This window comes from Anabrus simplex, chromosome 1 (genome assembly GCF_040414725.1).
Source record: "Anabrus simplex isolate iqAnaSimp1 chromosome 1, ASM4041472v1, whole genome shotgun sequence".
Lineage (NCBI taxonomy): Eukaryota > Metazoa > Arthropoda > Insecta > Orthoptera > Tettigoniidae > Anabrus > Anabrus simplex.
This window is the reverse complement of record NC_090265.1, coordinates 640,599,438-640,622,027: the sequence shown is the minus strand read 5'-3', so window position 1 is coordinate 640,622,027 and position 22,590 is coordinate 640,599,438. Positions and strand designations below refer to the sequence as shown.

The 22,590-nt window shown below is 37.9% G+C and overlaps 1 protein-coding gene across 1 annotated transcript in view; it reads right to left on the bottom strand.

The window, feature by feature from the left end:
- Window positions 1-22,590, bottom strand: part of LOC136871597 (cohesin subunit SA-1) — a 283,758-nt gene that overhangs the window by 192,988 nt on the left and 68,180 nt on the right. The window contains exons 7-8 of the mRNA XM_067145050.2: window positions 18,497-18,679; window positions 6,489-6,701 (exon numbers count right to left, since the gene is read on the bottom strand). Coding sequence (XP_067001151.2) covers window positions 6,489-6,701; window positions 18,497-18,679 — 396 coding nt within the window. The remainder of the gene's footprint in view (window positions 1-6,488; window positions 6,702-18,496; window positions 18,680-22,590) is intronic.

The window sequence follows — 22,590 nt, the reverse complement described above, 5'->3', positions numbered from 1 at the left end:
TGGGTCTCCCATTTCATCAGCATCAACAGCCTCTTCATGTTCCAGAACCAAATTATCTACATCTTTACCTTGATACAACTGTTGGATATGCTCCTGCCATCTTTCTGCTTTGTCTTCTTTCCCTACGAGTGGTTTTCCATCTGAGCTCTTAATATTCATACACCTAGATTTCCTTTCTCCAAAGGTTTCCTTGATTTTCCTGTATGCAGCATCTACCTTTCCCAGGACCATACAGCCTTCAACATCCTTGCATTTCTCCTTCAGCCATTCTTCCTTAGCTGCCTTGCACTTTCTATCCACTTCATTCTTTAATCGCCTGTATTCTTTCCTGCCCTCTTCATTTCTAGCATTCTTGTATTTTCGTCGTTCATCAATCAGGTCTAGTATCTCCTGAGTTATCCACTGATTCTTAGTTGATCTTTTCTTCCTTCCTAACATTTCTTCAGCAGCCCTACTGACTTCATTTTTCATGACTCTCCACTCTTCCTCTATAGTGTTTCCTTCAGCCTTTTCATTTAGTCCTTGTGCAACATGTTCCTTGAAACAATCCTTCACATTCTTTTCTTTCAACTTGTCTAGATCCCATCTTTTTGCATTCTTTCCTTTCTTCAATTTCTTCAACTTCAGATGGCATTTCATGACCAACAAGTTGTGGTCAGAGTCCACGTCTGCTCCTGGGAAAGTTTTGCAATCCAACACCTGGTTTCTGAATCTCTGCCTAATCATAATGAAGTCTATTTGATACCTTCCAGTGTCTCCAGGTCTCGTCCACGTATACAGCCGTCGTTTGTGGTGTTTGAACCAAGTATTGGCAAGGACTAAATTATGATCAGTGCAGAATTCAACCAGACGACTTCCTCTTTCGTTGGGTATTAAAGAGATTAATAGCTTGAATCATTTCACAAATTTTGGCAGCATACTGTTTGCATTGTTCGCAAAGATGAAACTCCTGATTCAGTGAATAGGCTGGGAATCAGGCTAGTACGGAAAGCTCCATTTGCCAGACTAACTCCACTATGGTGTATACTGTTGTGATGGTACAAGCTGTCACATATCTTAATTATTATGTATTGAATAGACTTCTTCACTATGTGGAGTCATAGAAATGTTATTATACTATGGATAGACATTACTGAAGTAATATGCAAACAGTGAGCTTCAACAATGAACCTTTATAGCCTGTTTCATTTTGGGTCCTTTTCAGTGCATGGTAAAATATGAAATGGCGTATGGCTTCTAGTGCCAGGAGTGTCCGAGGACAAGTTTGGCTTGCCAGGTGCAGGTCTTGTGATTTGACGCCAGTAGGTGACCTGCACATCGTGATGAGGATGAAATGATGATGAAGACGACACATACACTCAGCCCCCGTGCCAGAGAAATTAACCAATGATGGTTAAAATTCCCGCCCCCACTGGGCATCGAACCCGGGACCCCTGTGACCAAAAGCCAGGACGCTAACCATTTAGCCATGGAGCCGGACAGTGCATGGTGTAGCACATTTGTGGACTGCACACTTCATGTCTAGCTGAGTGAAAGGCAAGTAGTTGCCAAAAGTGGTGGCACTCTTGCAACCAGGCAAGACACCAGACAACCCAAGAACTATGGGCCTGTCTCTCTCCTGAGTCACTTTTTTAAACTGTTTAAACACCTTATAATTAACTGAACGACTTCTCTTGTTTGACAGTATGCTGAAAATCATCAGGCAGGCTTCAGACCAGGACGATAGCGCACAGACCAGCTCTAAATCTTATTCAGTCTACTGAGGATGGATTTCAGAAGGGCATTGTAACTGGCGTTACTTTTCTCGACCTGACTGTGCTTACGATACAATCAACCATCGACTTCTCATGTACAAATCATTTAAAATAATGGAAGATTTACAAGAATATTCACTGCTCATTACTGAACAGACGATTTGAGGCAACACTGGAAGGTAAAGAAAATCATTGGATGAACCAAAAAAATGGTCTCACATAGGTTAGTGTCCTTGCACCAATTCCCTTCAATATATATATGAATGGCAGCAGAATCCCCTTCATACAGTTTCCAAGTCACACTGTAGTATATATATGTGACAACTGTTCAATTTCTGGCTCTGTAAAATACATAGATATTGACGGGAATTGGTGCAAGAACACTTATTTACACTAATGATCAACCCATTGGACTGAATACCAGGCATTTCCTATTTTCTGATCTTTGTGTTGGAACTCAGTCCAGATTATGTTGGGCAGAACTGCCTCAATGAATTATCAAGGTCTATGGTTAACTAAGTGATAAGGGTGATTTGAATGTGTTACAATAAATTATTCTGTGTTACAGGGACAGCTACCTTAAGCCGAATCCTAGGGTAACACAGGTTACACTCTTCAGTCTATGTAATTGTGTTGCAAATCACAATCTTAACATCAATTGGGTAGGAAGGTAACATGAGCTCATCCCAATTGTCATATACCATGCAGTTCAGCTTGATCAGTCTCTTACTTCTAGAGAACATTGTCTTTCTGTCAGTATGAATGCCAGAGCCAGGAATACTATAGTTTACTACGCATGCTAACAGGGTTAAGCTGGGGAGCACATTCAGCAACTGTACAAACTACAGTCTTGGCACTTTCTTTTTCTACAGCAGTTTGCTTGTCCTGTGTGGGTCAACTCTGTCCATTCCACAAAAGTGAATATTGCTTTCAATGATACAAGCTGTGCAATTTCTGGCTGCCTCAAACCAACATACATCAAAAAGCTATACCACACTTATGATTTGATGGCAAGTAGCAGCTGAAACTGAGAAATTCAAACAAGAGGTGGACAACGGTTATCCTCTCTATGGCCATAAAGCATCTCAGGTCAGAGAGGAGTTTTGTTACCAACATCAGGGCAGCTCCAGCTGCACCAGGTGTTCTTAGGAATGTATATTGGCAGCAATAGTCCACATTGTCTACCTGGAACCAGCCAACAGAAGAAACTCCAACACATACTTTGCAATCTTGGTCATATGGTAGACACTTAATAGGAAAAGAACTGGAATGCCTGGACTGTTGACTGTGACTGTTGTTCAATTCAAGACCTTTAGCCTCTATTTCACTGTCCAAAATGCCCTGTGAAAACCCTACTTGAAGACTTTATTACAGTCAGTGATAAATCTCCTGTGGCTGGTTCATATTGGAACACTATGAGGATACTCTGATACGATCATCATCAGATTTATGCTGCAGGGTCACTCTCCATAACTTTTGTTACACCACCATACTGCACCCCACTAACATCTGCAGCTGAAGTCCAGCTGACAAAAAGGTTGACTCTAATGTATCACATTTTTCACCCGCATATGTTTTGGTATCAACCAGTAACGCATACATCTGTAACATTATTTTAACTCTGTTCATGCAAATCAGCTGTATTTCATGAAGAGGAGTCTGTCTCGTAATCTTTCTCTTTCAGTTTCATGCTACGTGGTCACTTTTCATGACCGTCGTCAGGGCCAAATTTAACTACTGCAATGCCGACGGGCCCAAATAATTTTGCGCCCCCCTTCCTTAAAATTGATAAAGACGAAATTTCAATTACTATTATTTTTATATAATGAATAAAGTAAAACAGCAGAATGCAACCAAGGTAAAATATCAAACATTAATACAATTAAATAATAATAATAATAATAATAATAATAATAATAATAATAATAGTAATAATAATAATAATAATAGTAATAATAATAATAATAATAATAATAATAATAATAATAATAATAATAATAATAACAATAACAATAATAATAATAATAATAATAATAATAATAATAATAATAATAATAATCTTTTCTACCACTTTTCTCACTCCTGTGGGAGTCGTGGGTGTGAACTGTGTCGCACATGTGGATTTGGCCATGTTTTACGGCCGGATGCCCTTCCAGATGCCAACCTTATATGAAGGGATGTAATCACTATTGCATGTTTCTGTGGTTGTTGGTAGTGTAGGGTGTTGCATGAATATGAAGAGGAAAGTTTTGGGATAAACACAAACACACAGACCCCGGGCCAGAAGAAATACAGTAATCAGAGGTGATTAAAATCTCCAACCCGGCTGGGAATCAAACCCTGGACCCTCTGAACCGAAGGCCTCAACGCTGACTATTCAGCCAATGAGTCAGACAACAACAACAATAATAATTATTATTATTAAACTGAGAGAGCAGATGGCTGTCAACTCTGCACAATTCACTACCCATCTTTTAAACATTAACACATAATTGCAATGAGTGTGGAAATTCCTAACTTCCATTAACCACTGATTTACGTGCTTGCAGTCATTAAAGCCACTTGTTGCAAGTTGTGATGTTCCTCAAAAACTTTACAAGGAAGCACAAAAACAGATTGTTGGCTGCAGGAATAAACCACAGATAATAGTGTTTCATAATGTCTCCATTTAAAAGCTTTTTTTCAAACAGCACTTTCGTCAAAAATCGCTAATTGTCTGGGTACATCCGTATAGAATTACACAACTTGACCTGATTCTGTCTCGCTTCACTTTTATCATAGTAGTCTCTAGTAACATTATTCATAAGCCAAAAATAAGGGTAATCATTTGCTTTAAAAATATATTTTTTGGTACCAGGTCATCTTCAAGATTTTCCCTTACTGTTACAACAGCAGACCAATGAAAATGATACTCATAAAGTCCATTCATCAAAGTCTTCTGTACCGGTACCATAATGTTTTAAGTTATAGTTTGGAACATCTGTAAAAATACATCTAATTTTGTTGTCTGAGACACAATTCACTTCCCCTCCTCTTACGTTTATCTGCGACAATTTGTGCCACTTACCGTAATCATTTTCGAACACCCATGTTGCGCACGTAAAGCGAAAAAGCACTTAATAAAACTCTCACAAAATTAATAAAATCGGCTTTCTCTTTCACGGACTTCTCTGGAACTCTTAGTATTATGGGAAATTAGTGGCCTTCCCGATTCACTCAACAACACGCGGTTATTATTTATTTAGCGAATGGCTTATACAGACATAATCAGTAATATACATATATACATATTTACAGCTGAGAAACAAAGCAACTTGTGCTTCACAATTGAATATCTAATTCTTCAATCCAGCGTGCAGCATCCGGAGTTAGCAGCAGGAAGTCATCCTCATCACCGTGATAGGCTCAAATCCTACAATCCCTGATGATATGACGAACAGTCTGGTGTGGAGCTCCACAGTCACAGTCTGGATTAGGTAGTTTTTTCCAGTTATGGAGAGCGGCTCTGCACCGACCATGTCCTGTTCTGATTCTATTCAGGGCAGTCCAGGTCTTGCGTGGTAGGTGGGATCCACTTGGAAGTCTGGGACCTGAGAAGAAGGTAGGAAGGCGCACATCCGTTGCTGCTTCCCATCTACTTTTCCACTCATCAAGAGATTCAAAATCCTTAGCATCCATGTTAGAGGCATCACGCAGAGTTGGATGGCATGGTTTTAGTCTGTTAAGATTCAGAAGTGGCAGGTCACTATTCACGGGTAGACTAGGATTTCTTGAGATCTTGTGAAATTCCTTCATAAGGGCAACCACTTTGCGATCTTCAGCCCTGGGTTTGGTGTATTCAAGTGCTGAGTATTGTGCACCTGTTTGGATGAACAGTCATCATACAAGGCTTGTTGACACCCAGCTTAATACCACAATGTGCATCATATCTGGCTCAATCACATCTACTCCAGTTCATTGGCTTCCACTGCTAACTGGTATAATGCCACCTAACACGTGGTTGTCTCTAGGTGATGCTAGGTGACCGCCCGCCTAACTAAGTTGCAGCCCAAAGTCGACTTGATACCCGTACGTAGAACCCAGGGAATGTGTTTCAATATTGCGGTGGGATTTATAATATTACTACTGACAGCTTTCACATAAGCGGAACGAAAATTTCATTATTCATGTTGGGAGCTTTCGCTTTTAATTACTACGAAAGTAAAATCTCGTTTTCAAAGTATTAGAGGTTTTCATTTTTGTTGCCCCATAAATTTGCTGCCCTGGTTCTGGGCCCTTAAAACCCATGCCTAAATACATCTCTGACCATCATTATACCACCACAGTGCACCCCACCGACATCTTCAGATGAAGACCCGTACGCAATAACGCACGCCCGCATTTCTAACTTGTCTGCATTTTGAAAACAACAGGAAAGGCATACATCTGTTATATCATTTTAACTTTGTTACGAATAAACAAACTGTATTTCATGAAAATTAGTATACACAACATTGAATTAGTATAAATGGGTTACGTACAATTGAGGTTTAATTAAACATGTTCTTAAGTTACATTTTGCCAGGACCTACAGAAATTTATGTACAAAACAAACTTATGCAGAATTAAGTTATTTATAAAACCAGTCTCATCTGAATATTTAAAAAGCCTACATGTGAAACAAATACAAAAGTTAAATATTTAAGGCAGCAATGTTTCATCTTATAACCCAATATTTAAAAATGAGAATCTTACCGCATCAATGGAACTCTGGAATTGTTCACGGGCATCCTTATATTTAGCAAGTATCGTATCAATAATTCTCTTGCATGTCACTGTCCCACGGAGAGACGTAGAACTACTTAGGCTACACAGTGCATCTAATGTCTTGATACATGATTCCAAAACTTCTTTGCTATGGTGCCTCTCTGTGATAGTCCTCAGTTTGTCTAACAATTTGTCGAGGTACTGCAAATAGAAGACAACGATTATTTTTCTTTAAGAAAGTCTAAAAGCAATCTCTGGAGCAATAATATAATCCATAGTTTCTGTCTGCTATGTAAAAAAACAGTGGAATGGCATTTGGTCAGAATCAGACTCATGACAATTTTATCACACCAGGTATCAACGATTGCAAGATATCCTTGTAGAGCAAAAAGCAATTACTTCACAATCAACAGAACATATTCCAGTACTGGTGAAGATGTTGAATGTGAAAGTCCCCAAGTGTGAACCTTAACTACCTCCCAATAATACAGGCAAGGGTCTGGAGTAAATAAGACAGAACACTTCCCTATCAACTTTAGTCTTGAAACAATTACTGTACTGAAGTTATTCCAGTAACCCATATGCTCATAGTTTTGCCAGGAGGGCTGATTCTAGCAAAGATTTTCAAGAAGTTAAATAATAATAATAATAATAATAATAATAATAATAATAATAATAATAATAATAATAATAATAAATTCTTCTCTAAAGCTCTACTTAATAGATTAGAGAAACAAACAGACCACCTGATCGGGGATTATCAGGCTGGATTCCGAAAAGGGAGATCGTGCCCAGAATAAATCCTAAAACCTAAAAACCATACTACATATTCGCAAAACCAAACAAACAGTAATCACCTTTGTTGACTTCAAAAAGGCGTATGATTCGATAGATCGGCAGACCCTGTTTAACACACTTTGTTTTTTGTTTTTTTAGCTAGTTGCTTTACGTCACACTGACACAGATAGGTCTTATGGCGACGATGGGACAAGGAAAGGCTAGGAGTGGGAAGGAAGCGGCCGTGGCCTTAATTAAGGTACAGCCCCAGCATTTGCCTGGTGTAAAAATGGGAAACCACGGAAAACCATTTTCAGGGCTGCCGACAGTGGGGTTCGAACCTACTATCTCCTGAATACTGGATACTGGCATTCAACATACTAGAGGAATTTGAAGGCGACAGGAAAATGAGGGAATTGATTAAACAAACTCTAACCAACACAACATCAAAAGTTAAGTTCTTGGGAGAAATTTCTGAACCGTTCGAAATCAGAACTGGTGTCCGACAGGGAGATGGACTATCCCCACTACTATTCAATTTAGTTTTGGAAAAAGTGATTTGTGAATGGAGAAAAGAAACTAAAGATATAAACTTTGGCAGACTTCTTAAAGACAAAATTCACCTTGATTGCTTAGCTTTCGCAGATGACCTTGTGATCCTTTCGAACAACAGACAAGAAGCAATCCACTCCATAGAAAAATTGCATGAAATAGCCGCAAAAACCGGACTTGAAATTTCATTTGAAAAGAAGTAGTTTATGGAAGGAACTAAATCAAGATTCGACAATCGACCATTAATCAACAAATGTGGAATAATTTCCCAAGTAGACAAATTCAAGTATCTAGGTGAACTTATTCAGCCAGCAGGGTTAAATCAGGAAGCTAACAAAGAAAGAACTGCTAAACTGCAAAGGGCTTACAAAATCACATGGAACAGATACAACAAAAGATGTATATCAAAAAATGCAAAATTACGACACTATAATACAGTCATCAAACCAGAGGAACTTTACGTATCTGAAACACTGATCATTGGCAGCAGGTCACAAATGAAAAGCATTGAGAAACAAGAGAGGAAAATTCTCAGATAAATCCTAGGACCAAAGTTCGAAAATGGAATTTGGATGAAAAAGAAACCACACGAAATTTTTCAATTCACAGAAAAAATCACAGATACCATCAGAAAGAGACGACTAATATTCTACGGACACCTACACAGAATGGATAACAACAGGCTGACAAAGAAAATTCTAAATCTAGCTCTAACCCTGAAAATCTGCAACAATTGGTTAGCAGAAATTCATAAAAATCTACAAGAAATGGGTATTGAGGATGAAACCATTCAAGATAGAATGAAATTTAGAAGCTTAGTAAACAAACATAAATTTGCAGAGAAACCAACAGGAAAAAATACAGGCTGGACAGAAATATGCAGAAAGGAACACAGTGAAAAAATGAAGAGATATTGGGAGGAAAAGAAGAAGAAACATTGTGCAAAATAAGTTCAAACGCGCTCCACAGTTGGGCACAACGAATCAAAACAAAAAATTATAATAATACCAACAACAACAACATGGTCGCTACCCTGTGTAGGCATTTTAATTTGATGCCATCTGGCTGCCTGCTCGTCAGTTTCAGTGTCCCGCATTACTCTAGGCCTACTAGATGGCAGAGTAAATTGGATCTCTCTTGGGCGGCTATGGACAAGGTTTTGGTGATGAATTTTGATGGGTAAACACGAAACGTATCACCAGAGATCTTTTACATGTAGACATCATTCAACATAGTGTCGAATGGACTTCCTTCTGCCCTCTAAAAGTCTGACTACCTGTGCCAGGTTTGAACCCGTTATCCTGGGATCTCGAGGACAACACTCTAAAATTGATCCTAGAGGTGGTGGTGGTGGTGGTGGCAGCGGCGGCAACGGCGGCGGTTCGGGACAGAAGACTGGGTACTGCCTTAGAGTACTCTGGGTGTGTGTGCACGTGCACTGAGGATCGCTGTGAGTCAGTGAGGGAAGCCGCCATCGTGAGTGTGAGGGTAATTGGACCTGGGTGAATATTTGCTTCATCGTATGCTTCATTATCGACAAAGTGTAAGAATTTGAGAAGGAGATGAAATCTTCTTTCAGAGAACAGCTCCAAAAATATTGGGGTCTCTAATATCTGTCTATGAGAAAAGTAGCTCTTGTTGTCAAGTAGCTGATGAATGCCTTGCAAGAGAAAGAACACAAGTAAAGTCATAATTTCATCTTTATTCGTGTCAGTCCACTGATTCACTCTCGAATATAGTTTCAAGGTTTGTGTGTTTTCTAAAAACTTTAAGCATACCGGTTGGTTTTCCTATTTATTAGTTCCGCTAATTCAGGAGTGTTAAACAATTGAAAATATCCTAGCGGATTATTTACATCTTCAATTTGTACATTTAGTCCAGTTTGCACCGTAAATGTTAATCTCGGCTGTTCAGATCCTCCCTTTGTCCATACCCTGAACTGAACATCACCGTTAGTGCTACCGTCACGTTCACTTGAGTCGCTTTCACCATTGCACTTGCTATCTCCTGACATTTCAACATTAGTCTCACTATCAAATGACACACCACTTTCCAAATTATCACAGTGTAATAAATCAAACAGTTCTTCTTCTCACAAAAGTTTCCGAGCTCCGCTTGCACCTGCCATTATGCACTATCCACCACTCTCAGCATCCTGGTGGCCGGTACTGGCTGGCTGCCAGCTGGGCGCGGAACGAAAACATTTTGACGGTCATGTGGTTTCAGGAGAGTGCTGCTATAGGCAAAGCTCGAAACTAACATACACGCACAAAAGAAAGCAATCTCGGATCCTACGACGGAATAAGCCGTCATACCCATCGCCGAAAGACATTTACAATGTGATGACGGAATATTCCGTCATGGCCACTTCGGAAGCCATGCGGCTAGGAAGATTTATTCCGTCATTACCGCTTGAAAGATTAAAGATTACAGATCCATCAGTGGCACAAGGTTTCTATCATGTCCATCAATAAGCGTGTGTGACATTCTTTTCCAGACTGAAAAAAAAAAAATTAATGAAGGCCAGCTCGTCTAGGTTGATGTGGGGTGATATTTTTCTACGAGTGTTTTGACTCGATTGAGGCGATTTCAGTAGTGCCATCAGGAGCTGGCTGTTTTATTGAACACACTTTGGACATTATTCCTAAACTGGTCTACTCCTATTTAAAGTGTCGATTCTTCTTCAGAGTGAGAGAAATCAGCAGAGATCTTCAAACTCGAGAATCTGCTAAGGTGGCCTCAAACTAGTTTTGGTGGCTCATTTACGTCATTTATTTTATTCAAGGAAAGTGTCAGTGTTAGTTGAAATCTATCGTATGTTTAATGTTTTATGTGCTCTGTTTAAAAGGTACTTTTTAAGTATGTAAAGCACAATTTTGCTTTCACTTTTTGAATGTTTCATTTTATCTCGTGTTCTTATTAATATTCAAAGATATTTGTTCATGGGGACTGAGAATATTATTTACCGAGGTACAATTCTCTGAGAGTATTATTCATAAGTCTAAGGAATTGGGTGTTGTATTCAGTTATTTACGTATCAATGTAACCTCCATTAAAACAGCTGACCGTGGAGTGTTGTTGTTAGGCTCCACTAGCGTTATTCTGTGGAAGCACGCTTGAGCTCGATGAGTGATCTCACTACATATTCTATTCGTCATCAGGTGTTGGATTTGAACACAGAGCTACTGGCTACACAACACATGATGAATCTTCCATGATTTGACTTCAGAGACAATCCAGTAATTCACACAGTCACATGCAGTGAGCAACTAAACAGCTGAGAGAGAGAGAGAGAGAGAGAGAGAGAGAGAGAGAGAGAGAGAGAGTGTGTGTGTGTGTGTGTGTGTGTGCTCTAAGGCAGTTTGACACTGACACAACAACAGCTCCTTGTTCAGACTTTGTTGCGACACTAGTGACAGCCAACACCTCGGTCATTCCAAACCCAACCACTGAACCCCAACATACTAAGTTCAACACTGATTCCACCATGGAGCCCAAAACTGACTGACTGCCCATGGCTAGCCTTCTTTTTTATAGCTCAGGTGATGTGAACCAGAATACTCGCGATGTGACTAGAGACAGAATATTCTCATTATAACTCCAGGAAACTCACAGGTAAGCCAGCCAAAGAAAACAATATACTCAACTCTCGATTAACCACGATAATGTAGGGGTAAGGCTTCCCGGATAAGTAAAATCACGGTAAACCCTCAAAAAGTTAAAAACAGAACAGGCTTACTAAAAGTTCAGTTAAAATGATGATAAATGATCCTACTGTATTTTTTTTATTAATTTACCCAATACAATGCAGTAAAAGTAGCACTTAGCACAATTAATAAATGGAAAAATAAACAGCTCTTTTCGTTGAAATTAATAAGGAAAGAAAAATATTCAGACTACCTAACTTTACTGTTTCTGAAAATAATCAGTCATGGTTGTCTGCTTTCGTGCTGAGAAACATTTTTTCTTTAATTTGCTTCTCAAGTTTCTCAAAACAAGTTTTTCGGTGATGAGAGCATCATCCTGACCCTCGATGTACTGCAGCAATGACTCGACATATGCAAAGGCAGCCCCATGCGTAACTGTCTGTTGTGATTGTGCAGCGCGAGCAGCTGTTTCCCCTTCCTCATCACTTTCACTTCTCACTCCCTCCCCGCCCTTTACTTTGTGAACAATCTGTTCGTCTGTCAACTCTTCGTAGCCTTGGTCGTTCTGATCACAATAGACCCACTGACGAATATTGTCTTCGTCAGCTTCCTCTACACCTGGGACAGTTTTTACAGCTTCAGTCACTGTACTAACTGTATCGGCTTCATCAAATCTAAGAAATCCATTGTTTTCAGAAATATCTGAGATGATTTTTTTCCAAGAATACACAATTGTCAATGGTTTTGTTCTTCCAAGCCGAATGAATCTCATAAATAGTATCAAGAATAGTAAATTACTTTCCAAAAAGTTTTGAGACACTGTCCTCTTCAATCTTCTTTTGAAGAAAAGATGACCGATAATTTCTTTTAAGTACAGATATTACACCCTGGTCCATTGGAGCGACGTTATGAGGCAAAAATTTTGCATAAATGTTGCCATATGCCGATTTTTAAATGGTTTGATTTGGGTGCGAGTACGCACTATCTATCAAAAAAACGGCCTTTTCCGAGAGTCCATCTGACTCTAAATATTTACGAACTTGCGGGTGCTCACGGCCGGTGACACACCAACCCTTTGTAATTCTGTATTACTGTAACTCCTAACGCTCATGCATTTTTAGAGTTTTTGATATTGCAGTTAAGCCGCAACGCGGTTGATCCAATTATGGTAAATTGAAAGTTGAGTGTACATGGAAATGCCAGCCATGTTCTCCAGGATGGCTGGGAGCTCCCTGGTCGGCTGACTCACTAGTTCCTCAACTTTGGTTTTAAAGAGACGATTTTCCACCTTTCAGTACTTTTGAATGGCTAATCTATTTCCGTAAGATTGGAATTTACCTTGGAGCAGTTTGAGATTATAAAAAGCTTACTACTGTCTGTAAGATGAAGATCTATTATTAGTTTCAGACACAAGGCTTTGGGTTGACATTGTGATAATTTTAATTACTCAAGTTATCATGTTTTTTAGAAGTGTTTAATGTTGTCTTTTAGATGTAATGTAAATTAGATTTAGAGACTATGATGTAATTTTAAGGCTGACAATTGATTTTTTAATATGTTCACTATCGTTCAAGGTCATCATTTTAAGATTAAGTTAAGGCTGAGGATGCTCATTAAGTGAGTGAAACATGTCCCATAAAGAGATATAACTGTATGAAACTGTAAACACCTAAAGGTGGATAGTATTGAATAGGTGGACAATAAATAATTTCCTGTTATAATTGTTGTTAATAACAGTATTCAATACAGATTAACCATGAGGATAATGACCTGTAATAAACTCACTTTACCGAAGCTAACAGCTTGCCCCTTGAAGGCGCAATATATTCTGTGTTTGAGAATTCAAGGTCATTTCCTCTTATCGCGTAACTTTCTCCAACCGACCCGTGGTGAGGGCTCTTATCTCTGTTGGAAATCACATTCCGTACACAAGGGATGACAAAGAACATTTCAGGTCTGGGGAGTATATTATCGTACTAAGCGGTAAAGGCGAAAAATCGTGACGTGTTAGTGAGGTATTTTTAATACAGATTTAATACTATTAGCGTCGGGACTTCAAATTTATGATGTGTTAGTCGGGAAAACGTGTTAATGAGGAACGTACTAACGAGGTTTCACTGTATTTTCTAAAATAAAAGTTTTTTTTTTTTTTTTTTGCTAGCGGCTTTACGTCGCACCGACACAGATAGGTCTTATGGCGACGATGGGATAGGAAAGGCCTAGGGGTTGGAAGGAAGCGGCCGTGGCCTTAATTAAGGTACAGCCCCAGCATTTGCCTGGTGTGAAAATGGGAAACCACGGAAAACCATCTTCAGGGCTGCCGATAGTGGGATTCGAACCTACTATCTCCCGGATGCAAGCTCACAGCCGCGCGCCTCTACGCGCACGGCCAACTCGCCCGGTAAAATAAAAGTGAGGAGTGGTAGAACTCCTTTAACTTGTCTGAAATTTGTCCGTTCATAAATCACTTCTAATTCCGTCTTTAGCCTTTCTTTCTGCAACATTGGATAATGTAATACAACAGAATTTAATACATTTTCTGGAAATTTTGTAGAGAATTTGTCAAATGAACTGGAGTACAGTAGCATTGCAGCTTCAATATACCCAGTAAATGCAAACCTATCATGCACCTAGTTCATTACGTCACAGACTTCTTTAGCTGCAATGGTCCTTGTGTCACTTACTCTATGTCTTTTATCAAAATTCTTGTAGTACGTGAGATCACATGCAATTGTAACTGTTTCTTTACGTTGTTGTGTTGCACACTTTGCAAATTCAGAAATAGCCTTTTTCATTTGGACTGAATTTGTTTTGCATTATTTTACCTGTCTATATAGTATGTCAACATGCGGCATTGAAAATGAAAATGAAAAACAAACAACCAAAACATGAATATGGTATGCTCAAGAGCATGGCGTAGTCCACTGGCTTCATTTATGCTAATAGACGTTTTACCTTCTTCTGTTCTACGAAAGCACTCAATAATTTTCTTTCTATTCTTGTAAACTACATTCACCGTACGAATGTTGTAGTTCCAGCGAGTAGTGATTGTCCGAGAGAGTTTAGTCTTCATTATTTCATTCAAGAGGTCACTTCTGTGAAACAAGCTGGAAAAAAGAAAAGTTTGGATTGCGGACAGGTTACAGAAAAATAATTTGTCTTGGGGTTTGTACGAACAAGCCTTCTGCATTGTCAAATTTAGTTGGTGTCCATAGCAATGAGTGAAATGTGCATTAGGGTAGTATACTTTCAATTTCGCCTGCACACCCCCTGTCCTTCCGCTCATTACGCATGCTCTGTCATAATTCTGACAAATAAGTTCATGTGATGTGTCCCTTAATACGGGATTAATCGAAAAACAAAAACCCACTGGCAATTGTTTGAAACAACCGTTGTTTCATCTGCTTCTACTGCAACGAATTGGGATTCCCCAATTTTTGAAGAAATTTGTTCCCTACACACATTCAACATACAGTCGAGAAGCTCGTTCCGAATGGTCTTTGACGTACCTTTAAATACACAAGCTTTGGCCAGGTGTTCTTTCATAGCAATGCCTATTTCAGCCGTAAAATTAAGGAGACCTTTGAAAATTCCAGGATTTAGAGAATTTTCTGTCATCATAGCCATGGAGTGCCACTTCAAACACACCACAAAACTGTATGCACTGAATAATTCTGCGTAATATGTGCCTATTTTTCCTAACTTGATCATTGTGTTTGTTAATGAATTGGCGATAAGCAGAATCCAATTGAGTCACTATATTAACTTTCCCTAGCACAGCTAATTCCATGCATGAATTGATATGATGGGAGGAACTTCTGTGCTTTTTAATTTTTTATTTAAAGTGTTTGAGATCTGTTACTCCGGTTTTCGTCCACCTCAGGTCATGTCCGAATAGCATGCACGGAAAACACAAAAATGTATTCCTTGAGTCACAGCCACACAACCACTCTTATTCTGCTTACACCTCTGGCTAGAATCTATGCCGATATTCATGCCCTTTATATTGTCCGACATGTTCTAGTTGTAAATGAGGTTTTGGTCGACTGAGTGTCTTTATCTCCATCCTTTCCGTCAGGGGCAGTTGAGAAAAAGGTCTACTTAAAATATTCCTCACAGGATTCATTGTATGTAGCCTACAGATTAATCATACCTGTGTGATATACCTTATGCGACTCTTCATAGGGATTCTGTAGGCTATATCCGCACACAACACATGACAGATTTACTTTTAACGACACCACACTAAATATTACAAGATAGGATATTGACTAATTTCATTAGCCAGTAGTACAGCACATTCATCGCACTGCAGATGACAGGCTTGGAATATAAATTTGAAATGGATGTTCTGCTTGGTACGATAAGCCTTTGCGTATTTTCAGAATCGTAGCGGGCTGGCTTCGGCGACCCAATCTCCCATTCAGTGCATGTTAAAAAATAGTTCTACACATGCGCAAAAGAAAATTGCCAACGAAAGAGTCAACAGCTAAGGGCACAGGGCCAGGATGACCAGCCAGCAAAGAGCCCACCTGAGTAAGCCTGAAATTTACTACTGAAATGAAACGCAAGTTCTACCTTATATATTTTAGATAAAAATGAATGATTAGCTGCTTATTAAAGACACAAATTACTCACTTAAAATAACATATGCAATGTACATACTTTACTCTGGTCCAAACATCAGCACTTACCAGCCTCCACTAATAATCCCCACCAATCTTTCTATTGTTTATTCTTCAGGACATTCAGTAGCCCTACTTTCACTAACTCCTCCATTCCATTCACCACCAACCCCCATTTTTTCTATTATCAGCATTATAGCCATCTTCTACAGTGTGATTGTTAGTCTACAGCAGGCTTGACCACCAGTACCACTGTGACATAATGCAATACGTCTCCCATTCTCTTAACGCTCAGTGCCATGGAACGGTGAATGGGTGGTGGGGAAGAAGAAATATATCCAGTGGTGAGTAGCACATTTGTACGTAACTAGAACCTGTGTTATTTTAACACATCGTTTTCATGTGTTAACGATATGCACAAACTACTTGATTGTGTAATTAAAACATATGGTTAAATGCACAACACAATTTATTATTGCATTATTAAACTAAATATAACATGTTTATTGAGCAGTAAATATCAGTTTTTAACAAACTTTACATTCTGTAAGTAAACAAAAACTAAAATAAAAATTAACAGTTCGTCCAATTAAATACTGCAAATAACACAAAAAATAATGTATAGGACAATACTATAAGGGGGGATGTAATGAATTTTATGTCAAAAATTGATTTTTTGGAAAGGTTATTTGTAATTTACATTGTGTATAAATGTTATAAATATCGGAGTCATGGAAGTTCATTAAAAAACAATAAATGTCAAACTCTGCACCTATACCACCACGCCCCTTTTTCTGGCATGTTCTCAGTGGAATTTCTGTGATTATAACAGCAGTCCTGAAGAGACTTGGTGTGAAACCAGGAGTGATCACCATAAAGGCATTCAACACTATTGCCAAGAATAGACTCATGAAAACCCTGCGAGTTGACCATGTTGTTAGGAGCGCACAGCTGTGAGCTTGCATCCAGCAGATGGTGGGTTCAAGCCCCACTGTCGGCAGCCCTGAAAATGGTTTTCCGTGATTTCCCATTTTCCCACCAAGCAAATGCTGGGGCTTTACCTTAATTAAGGCCACTTCCACTTCCTTCCCACCCTTAGGCCTTTCCTCTCCTATCATCGCCATAAGACCTATATGTGGCCATGCAAAGTAAAGCAAGTTTAAAAAAAAAAAAAAAAACCTCATGAAAGCTGAGAAAGGGATGTCTGATCTTTAGCTGGAAGCCAGACAGAAAAGAAGAGGGCAGAAAAGAATGTTGGAGGATGAAGAGTATGAATATGGAGGATTTTAAAAATCAAATAAGCTTTTTTCACATTTGTATATGGTAACCAAATGTTCAAATGCATTTTTCTCTAATATACATTTTTTGTAGAATGTGAAGCCTTTTCTCAAAAGCTATAAATTGCAGAGCTATGATTTTTTCAGGAGTTGTCCATTACACATTGTGGATTTGTATATGGAACTATAATCATAATCAATACCAGTACTTATTAAAAATTTTATTTACAGTGATTTATGTGATGAAAAAATTTCTTATTTCTGCAACAATAAGTTCAAATTTTTTAAGTCAAAACTAATATGTTATTATAGTTCAGTATTCATATTGTAGTGACAGCTTCATACAGCAAAAGCGTCAAAGGAATTGCATCATTAGAATTCCTATTACGGCTTTCATGCAAAAAGGGCAAAAAGATGCCTTACATCTAGGTCTCATATTTTTTTCATTTATTAAACTCATAAACTATGGTTGTAATGATTTTTTAAAGAAAAGCTTGCATTTCCGATTACATCTTTTTAAAAATTCTGTCAAGTATTATCCTTGCACTGCAATGGATGGTCATGTCTATTTTTCGTGATTTTAAAAGTCTTTTTTTCCTGTTCCAGTTTTTTAATAAATGTATACAATCTTTCCGTAAAGGTAACATGCTATTAGATATAGATCGCCTTACATACTGTGTGGAGTACACGTTTTTCTCCCTTATATTTTCCAGTATTTAATGCAGCACTGTTCAAGATCATCACGGCACTGATTGGCAGATAGTTACTCCCCTCCCTGACTTCCCCTCAAAAACCCAGCTGCTTGCTCTGTTTTGTTTCTCCCGAGACATAAAGGTGCTCTGGTGGCAAAAGTTAGGAAGTTCATTGAGCCTGGTCTACAGTGTTACTTAGAGAAATTAAATTTCTTCTCTGCCTCATTCATATCTTTATGTGGGTAAAATTAGATCTGAAACTTACCAACCGCTTTCTCAGAATAATAAGCTTCTTTGGTTTTTAATCCTTCATTCAGGGTACATGAACAAAATATTATATTGTAAGTTATAAGATCTTAATTAACTTCATCGAAATTTTACTTATTCTAGCTTCTAATTTAACCACCAAAAAAACAGAAGAAATACCTGCTCTTTCCTAGGTGTAGTATACATGTCCAGCTCGAGATATTGTGGAATTGATAAAAGCCTCTGCAAATTTTCTGCATCAGTCTCATATTTGGTAAGAAGCATAGGCAGCTTTTCTATGAAATGTTCTGTAATGTTTATCTTATCATCATGCATTTGTTTACGTTCTTTTCTTGACAGCATCTACAAGAAAAACAAAAGACACTTGACTATAATAAATAATTTGCTATTAAAAACACAATCAAATGAGGAAACTGCCAGCATAGGAATGGTACTCAAATTATCTTAAAATAAAATGTTATTTCAAGAATGCTAATATGAATTCTCTCAGACTCATACGAATACTACATTGTAATTTTCTGCAAAATGATATTCCACACATAAACGTGTTACTCTATAAGTAGGAGGTGAAAAAAGTTCTTAGACTGCAAATGTAAAGAAAGTGTGATGCATATGAACCCACAATTCCATACTCTGAAGAAGGAAAGTGCAAGTTAACATCTATATACTGTAAGTAATGGTCTCATGACTGGAGTCAGAGGCACAATAGATTTGCACAGTTCTGTAAGCTGTTCTGATTGGGTAACAAATTTATGAACACAGTAATTATAAAGATTAATTTTTTCAATTGCACTTCTGAGGAACCACTTGTAAAACAGTTATGAATGACTGGAACTAGCTTCCAGTCCTTAGCCACATCCTTCTGCCAGGTCTGTACTACATGAACAATCTTGTCTGAAAAGCAAATAAAATACAGGCCAATTAATCACTTTCAATTCACCAAGACATCCATAGAATTGCATCAATCTGACTGAAATCCAGACACCTCCTCTGCTGCTGGCTAAAAAAACTGATGAGAGAATATTACACTGGATTGTGAACTTGGAATGAAGAATGGAGAGCAAAGGCCCTTGATGCATGGGGATCGATCTTCAACCCTACTCAGCTCCCCTTGAATTTCATCTTCTACAGAGCGTATGGGTTTCACTAAACAGAAATTACACAGAGCATGGAAGCAGTGGCTCTGTGATGCATTCTTGGGGCCTATGGCCTTTTCCAAGCTCTGACTGCTGGAAAGAATATTCCAGACTATGCGACACATCACCTTCGGATACCCACATAGAGCCTTCTCCAGAACTATTGACAGCCTTCTAACACAATCAACAAGGGCTATTCAGTGGCTACAACTAAACATCCTAGTTTAGTTCATGTTTTTCATCTGCCAAGTTATGTATAAATTTATATTTTTCTTCATTTGTTTTTTGTATTTTCTTTTCCTTTGTATATATTTTGCTCCATTTCTATACTGTTTTTTTCTTTCACTTTTTATCTTTATTTGTTTATTATTCTCTGTGTTTTCATCATGTGTTTCCTAATTTTGTTTGCCAGCTGAACTTGTACCACAGACAGACAGACAGACAGACAGACAGACAGACAGACAGACAGACAGACAGACAGACAGACAGACAGACAGACAGACAGACAGACAGACAGACAGACAAATCTGTATATCATTCATTCCAGGGAAAAAAACAGATAAGTACATTCTTTGAAGTTTTTTAAATTTTTGCAGTAACCTACTAAGGTCAATGCTCGCTATCCTTTGACACTAACAACATAAGTCATTTCATCATAATATTGAAGAAACAGCCAAATTTTACTTCCACATTATTGAATAATACAAATCTGTCCCCGGTAAGAATCAGGACCTTACTTTCTGAGCTATCTTGTTAATATTCTGAATATTGTTAATAAAAATGGCTTCAACCAGATAAGTCTGTCTTATTGGCAATATATTTTCTGTGGTTATTGTGGACGTGGACACTATTATCTTATAAATGGATTACTGGCAGTGAATTTACACAGCTGCTTGCGTTAAAGAAAACTATTAATCTTACTAGTTAACAATATACAAATGTGACATACCTTGGTTTTTACTGGTCCACATAAGAAAATAATGCCTGATCAATATAAGACAAGTCAATTTAACTCACAATCCAAAGCAAATACTTCATTAATTTTTTGAATTAAACAAAATCCAACCAAAACCTTTACTTAAAAAACTGTTTCATATAATGGAGAAGGGTTTGACAACTCTTGGTGAATCGGTGATTTCGTATTGTTTAAAAACAAGAAGATGCTTCCCCTGAGAACATTAATTTTTTTAATTATCTTGTTATTCTCTGGGATGAGTGATATATAAAGTAAGGGTTTTGACTGTACATTGCTCAGAATAAAAGAACAGTATTTCTGTATCGGTTGTATCCACAGGTTTTTTTAAATTTTTTAAATAATTATAAATTTCATTGAAGTGGGATTAAAGTAAATTAAAATTCTTTCAAAGTCCACCTATTCAATACAATGACGTTTTATTGTGATTCAATCGCATGTCAAATGGTCAAATGGTACTAGTTTCGGCATCTATGTGCCATCATCAGCCTTACATACAAATTAAACAATTATATACATATTCCTAAAACATCTAAAACACATTTTAACACATTATAAAATACATTACTGTAATGATACATGAGATAAGTTAAAATTATGTTACAAGTGATTGCTGTGAAATAAAATTCTTAAAATTCCGGCAGTTCGTCATATAGTCCAGTCTATGTACATCCGGGATAAGTGAATTTGTGCTGTTTTATGATGTCTATGTGAGTGACACTTATTCTCTTGATATTAGGTGGTTCCAGGGAAGTTTATTTTGATCACGTAAGATCATGATATAAATGAAGATGAATTCCCACTTCAATTTAAACCTGAAGGAGAAATTAGCCAAGTTAGATGTTGGAAGCAATGTATGGAAGTTACTAGAATCATTGAATGATAACTGACTCACCTTGAGCAGGATGTTGAGCATGTCTGTTTACAGACGGAGCCGGAAGATGTGTGTGTGCAACGATAAAGAAGGCGAGGGGAAGGAAGGAGGCGGAGCACCTGCGGGGGAATGGAACTAAGGTGGGGCGGAAGGATGGGGTAGTGGGGTTAATTGACAGGAGTATGTATTGCGGATTACTTGGAAAATCGAACAGTTTTTCGATAGTTTGGTATTTTTAAGCCAACTGATTAAAAGATTGAAAAGGATATTGCGTTTCTCGTCAATTTTGTTTAAATTATAATTGGGGTTGAAGTATTGATCGCAGTTAATGTAACAACTTTCAATAATATTCATGATGGGTCCCTTATTTGCTGTTTGAAGAACTTCCATGTCTTGTATCCACAGTACTTTTTAATTTTCCGTCATGTCTGTCTGTCTGTCTGTATAGGCGTCACGAGAATATGGCTGAAGAGAATTTAATGAAAATTCGTATGTAAAGTCAGGGATTGAGGCACTATAATCTAAGCTATAAATAATTTTATTCACACTGAGTGAAATGGTAGTTTAGGGGAAGGCCTAACATTAAAATCTCAAATATTCAGCCTATGTTATTAGTGGTCCTATCGATAAATACTACATAACTTAAGTTATAAGGAATTAAATTTCTAATTATTTATGTCTTATACATTTTTTACTTTACCGACTATGTTAACAGAGATATTAATGAATTCTGATTTTTTGTTGCTATGTTCATATCAGTGCCAAGCAACAAGAAGATGGATGAACAGAATGTAATAAAAATTGGTATGTAAAGTTGGGGAATAAAGCACTATCTTATAGGCTATAAATAACACTATTCATGCTGGATGAAATGGAAGTTTAGGGGAAGGTGCCTAAAATTTAATTTCTAAATAACTATGTTATTATGCAATTTTATAAAAAGTTATTCAGAACGTGTACAGGACTCTAACTGACTGACTGACTGACTGACTGGTTGACTGACTGACTGACTGACTGACTAACTAAATAGAGTGACATCCTGAACAGTTGACCTATCTCTTCTTGTACACACCTCTATCTCTACTGAGCAGCCTCAAGTTAGAGGAAGCTGAATGGTATTTGCTGCTGATAATATTTAAAAAATAGAGGGTCTTCTGATAGCCTCCGTAGTTCAGGCAGCAGCACGCCGGCTTCTCACCGCTGGGTTCCGTAGTTCAAATCCTGGTCACTCCATGCGAGATTTGTGCTGGACAAAGCAGAGGCGGGACAG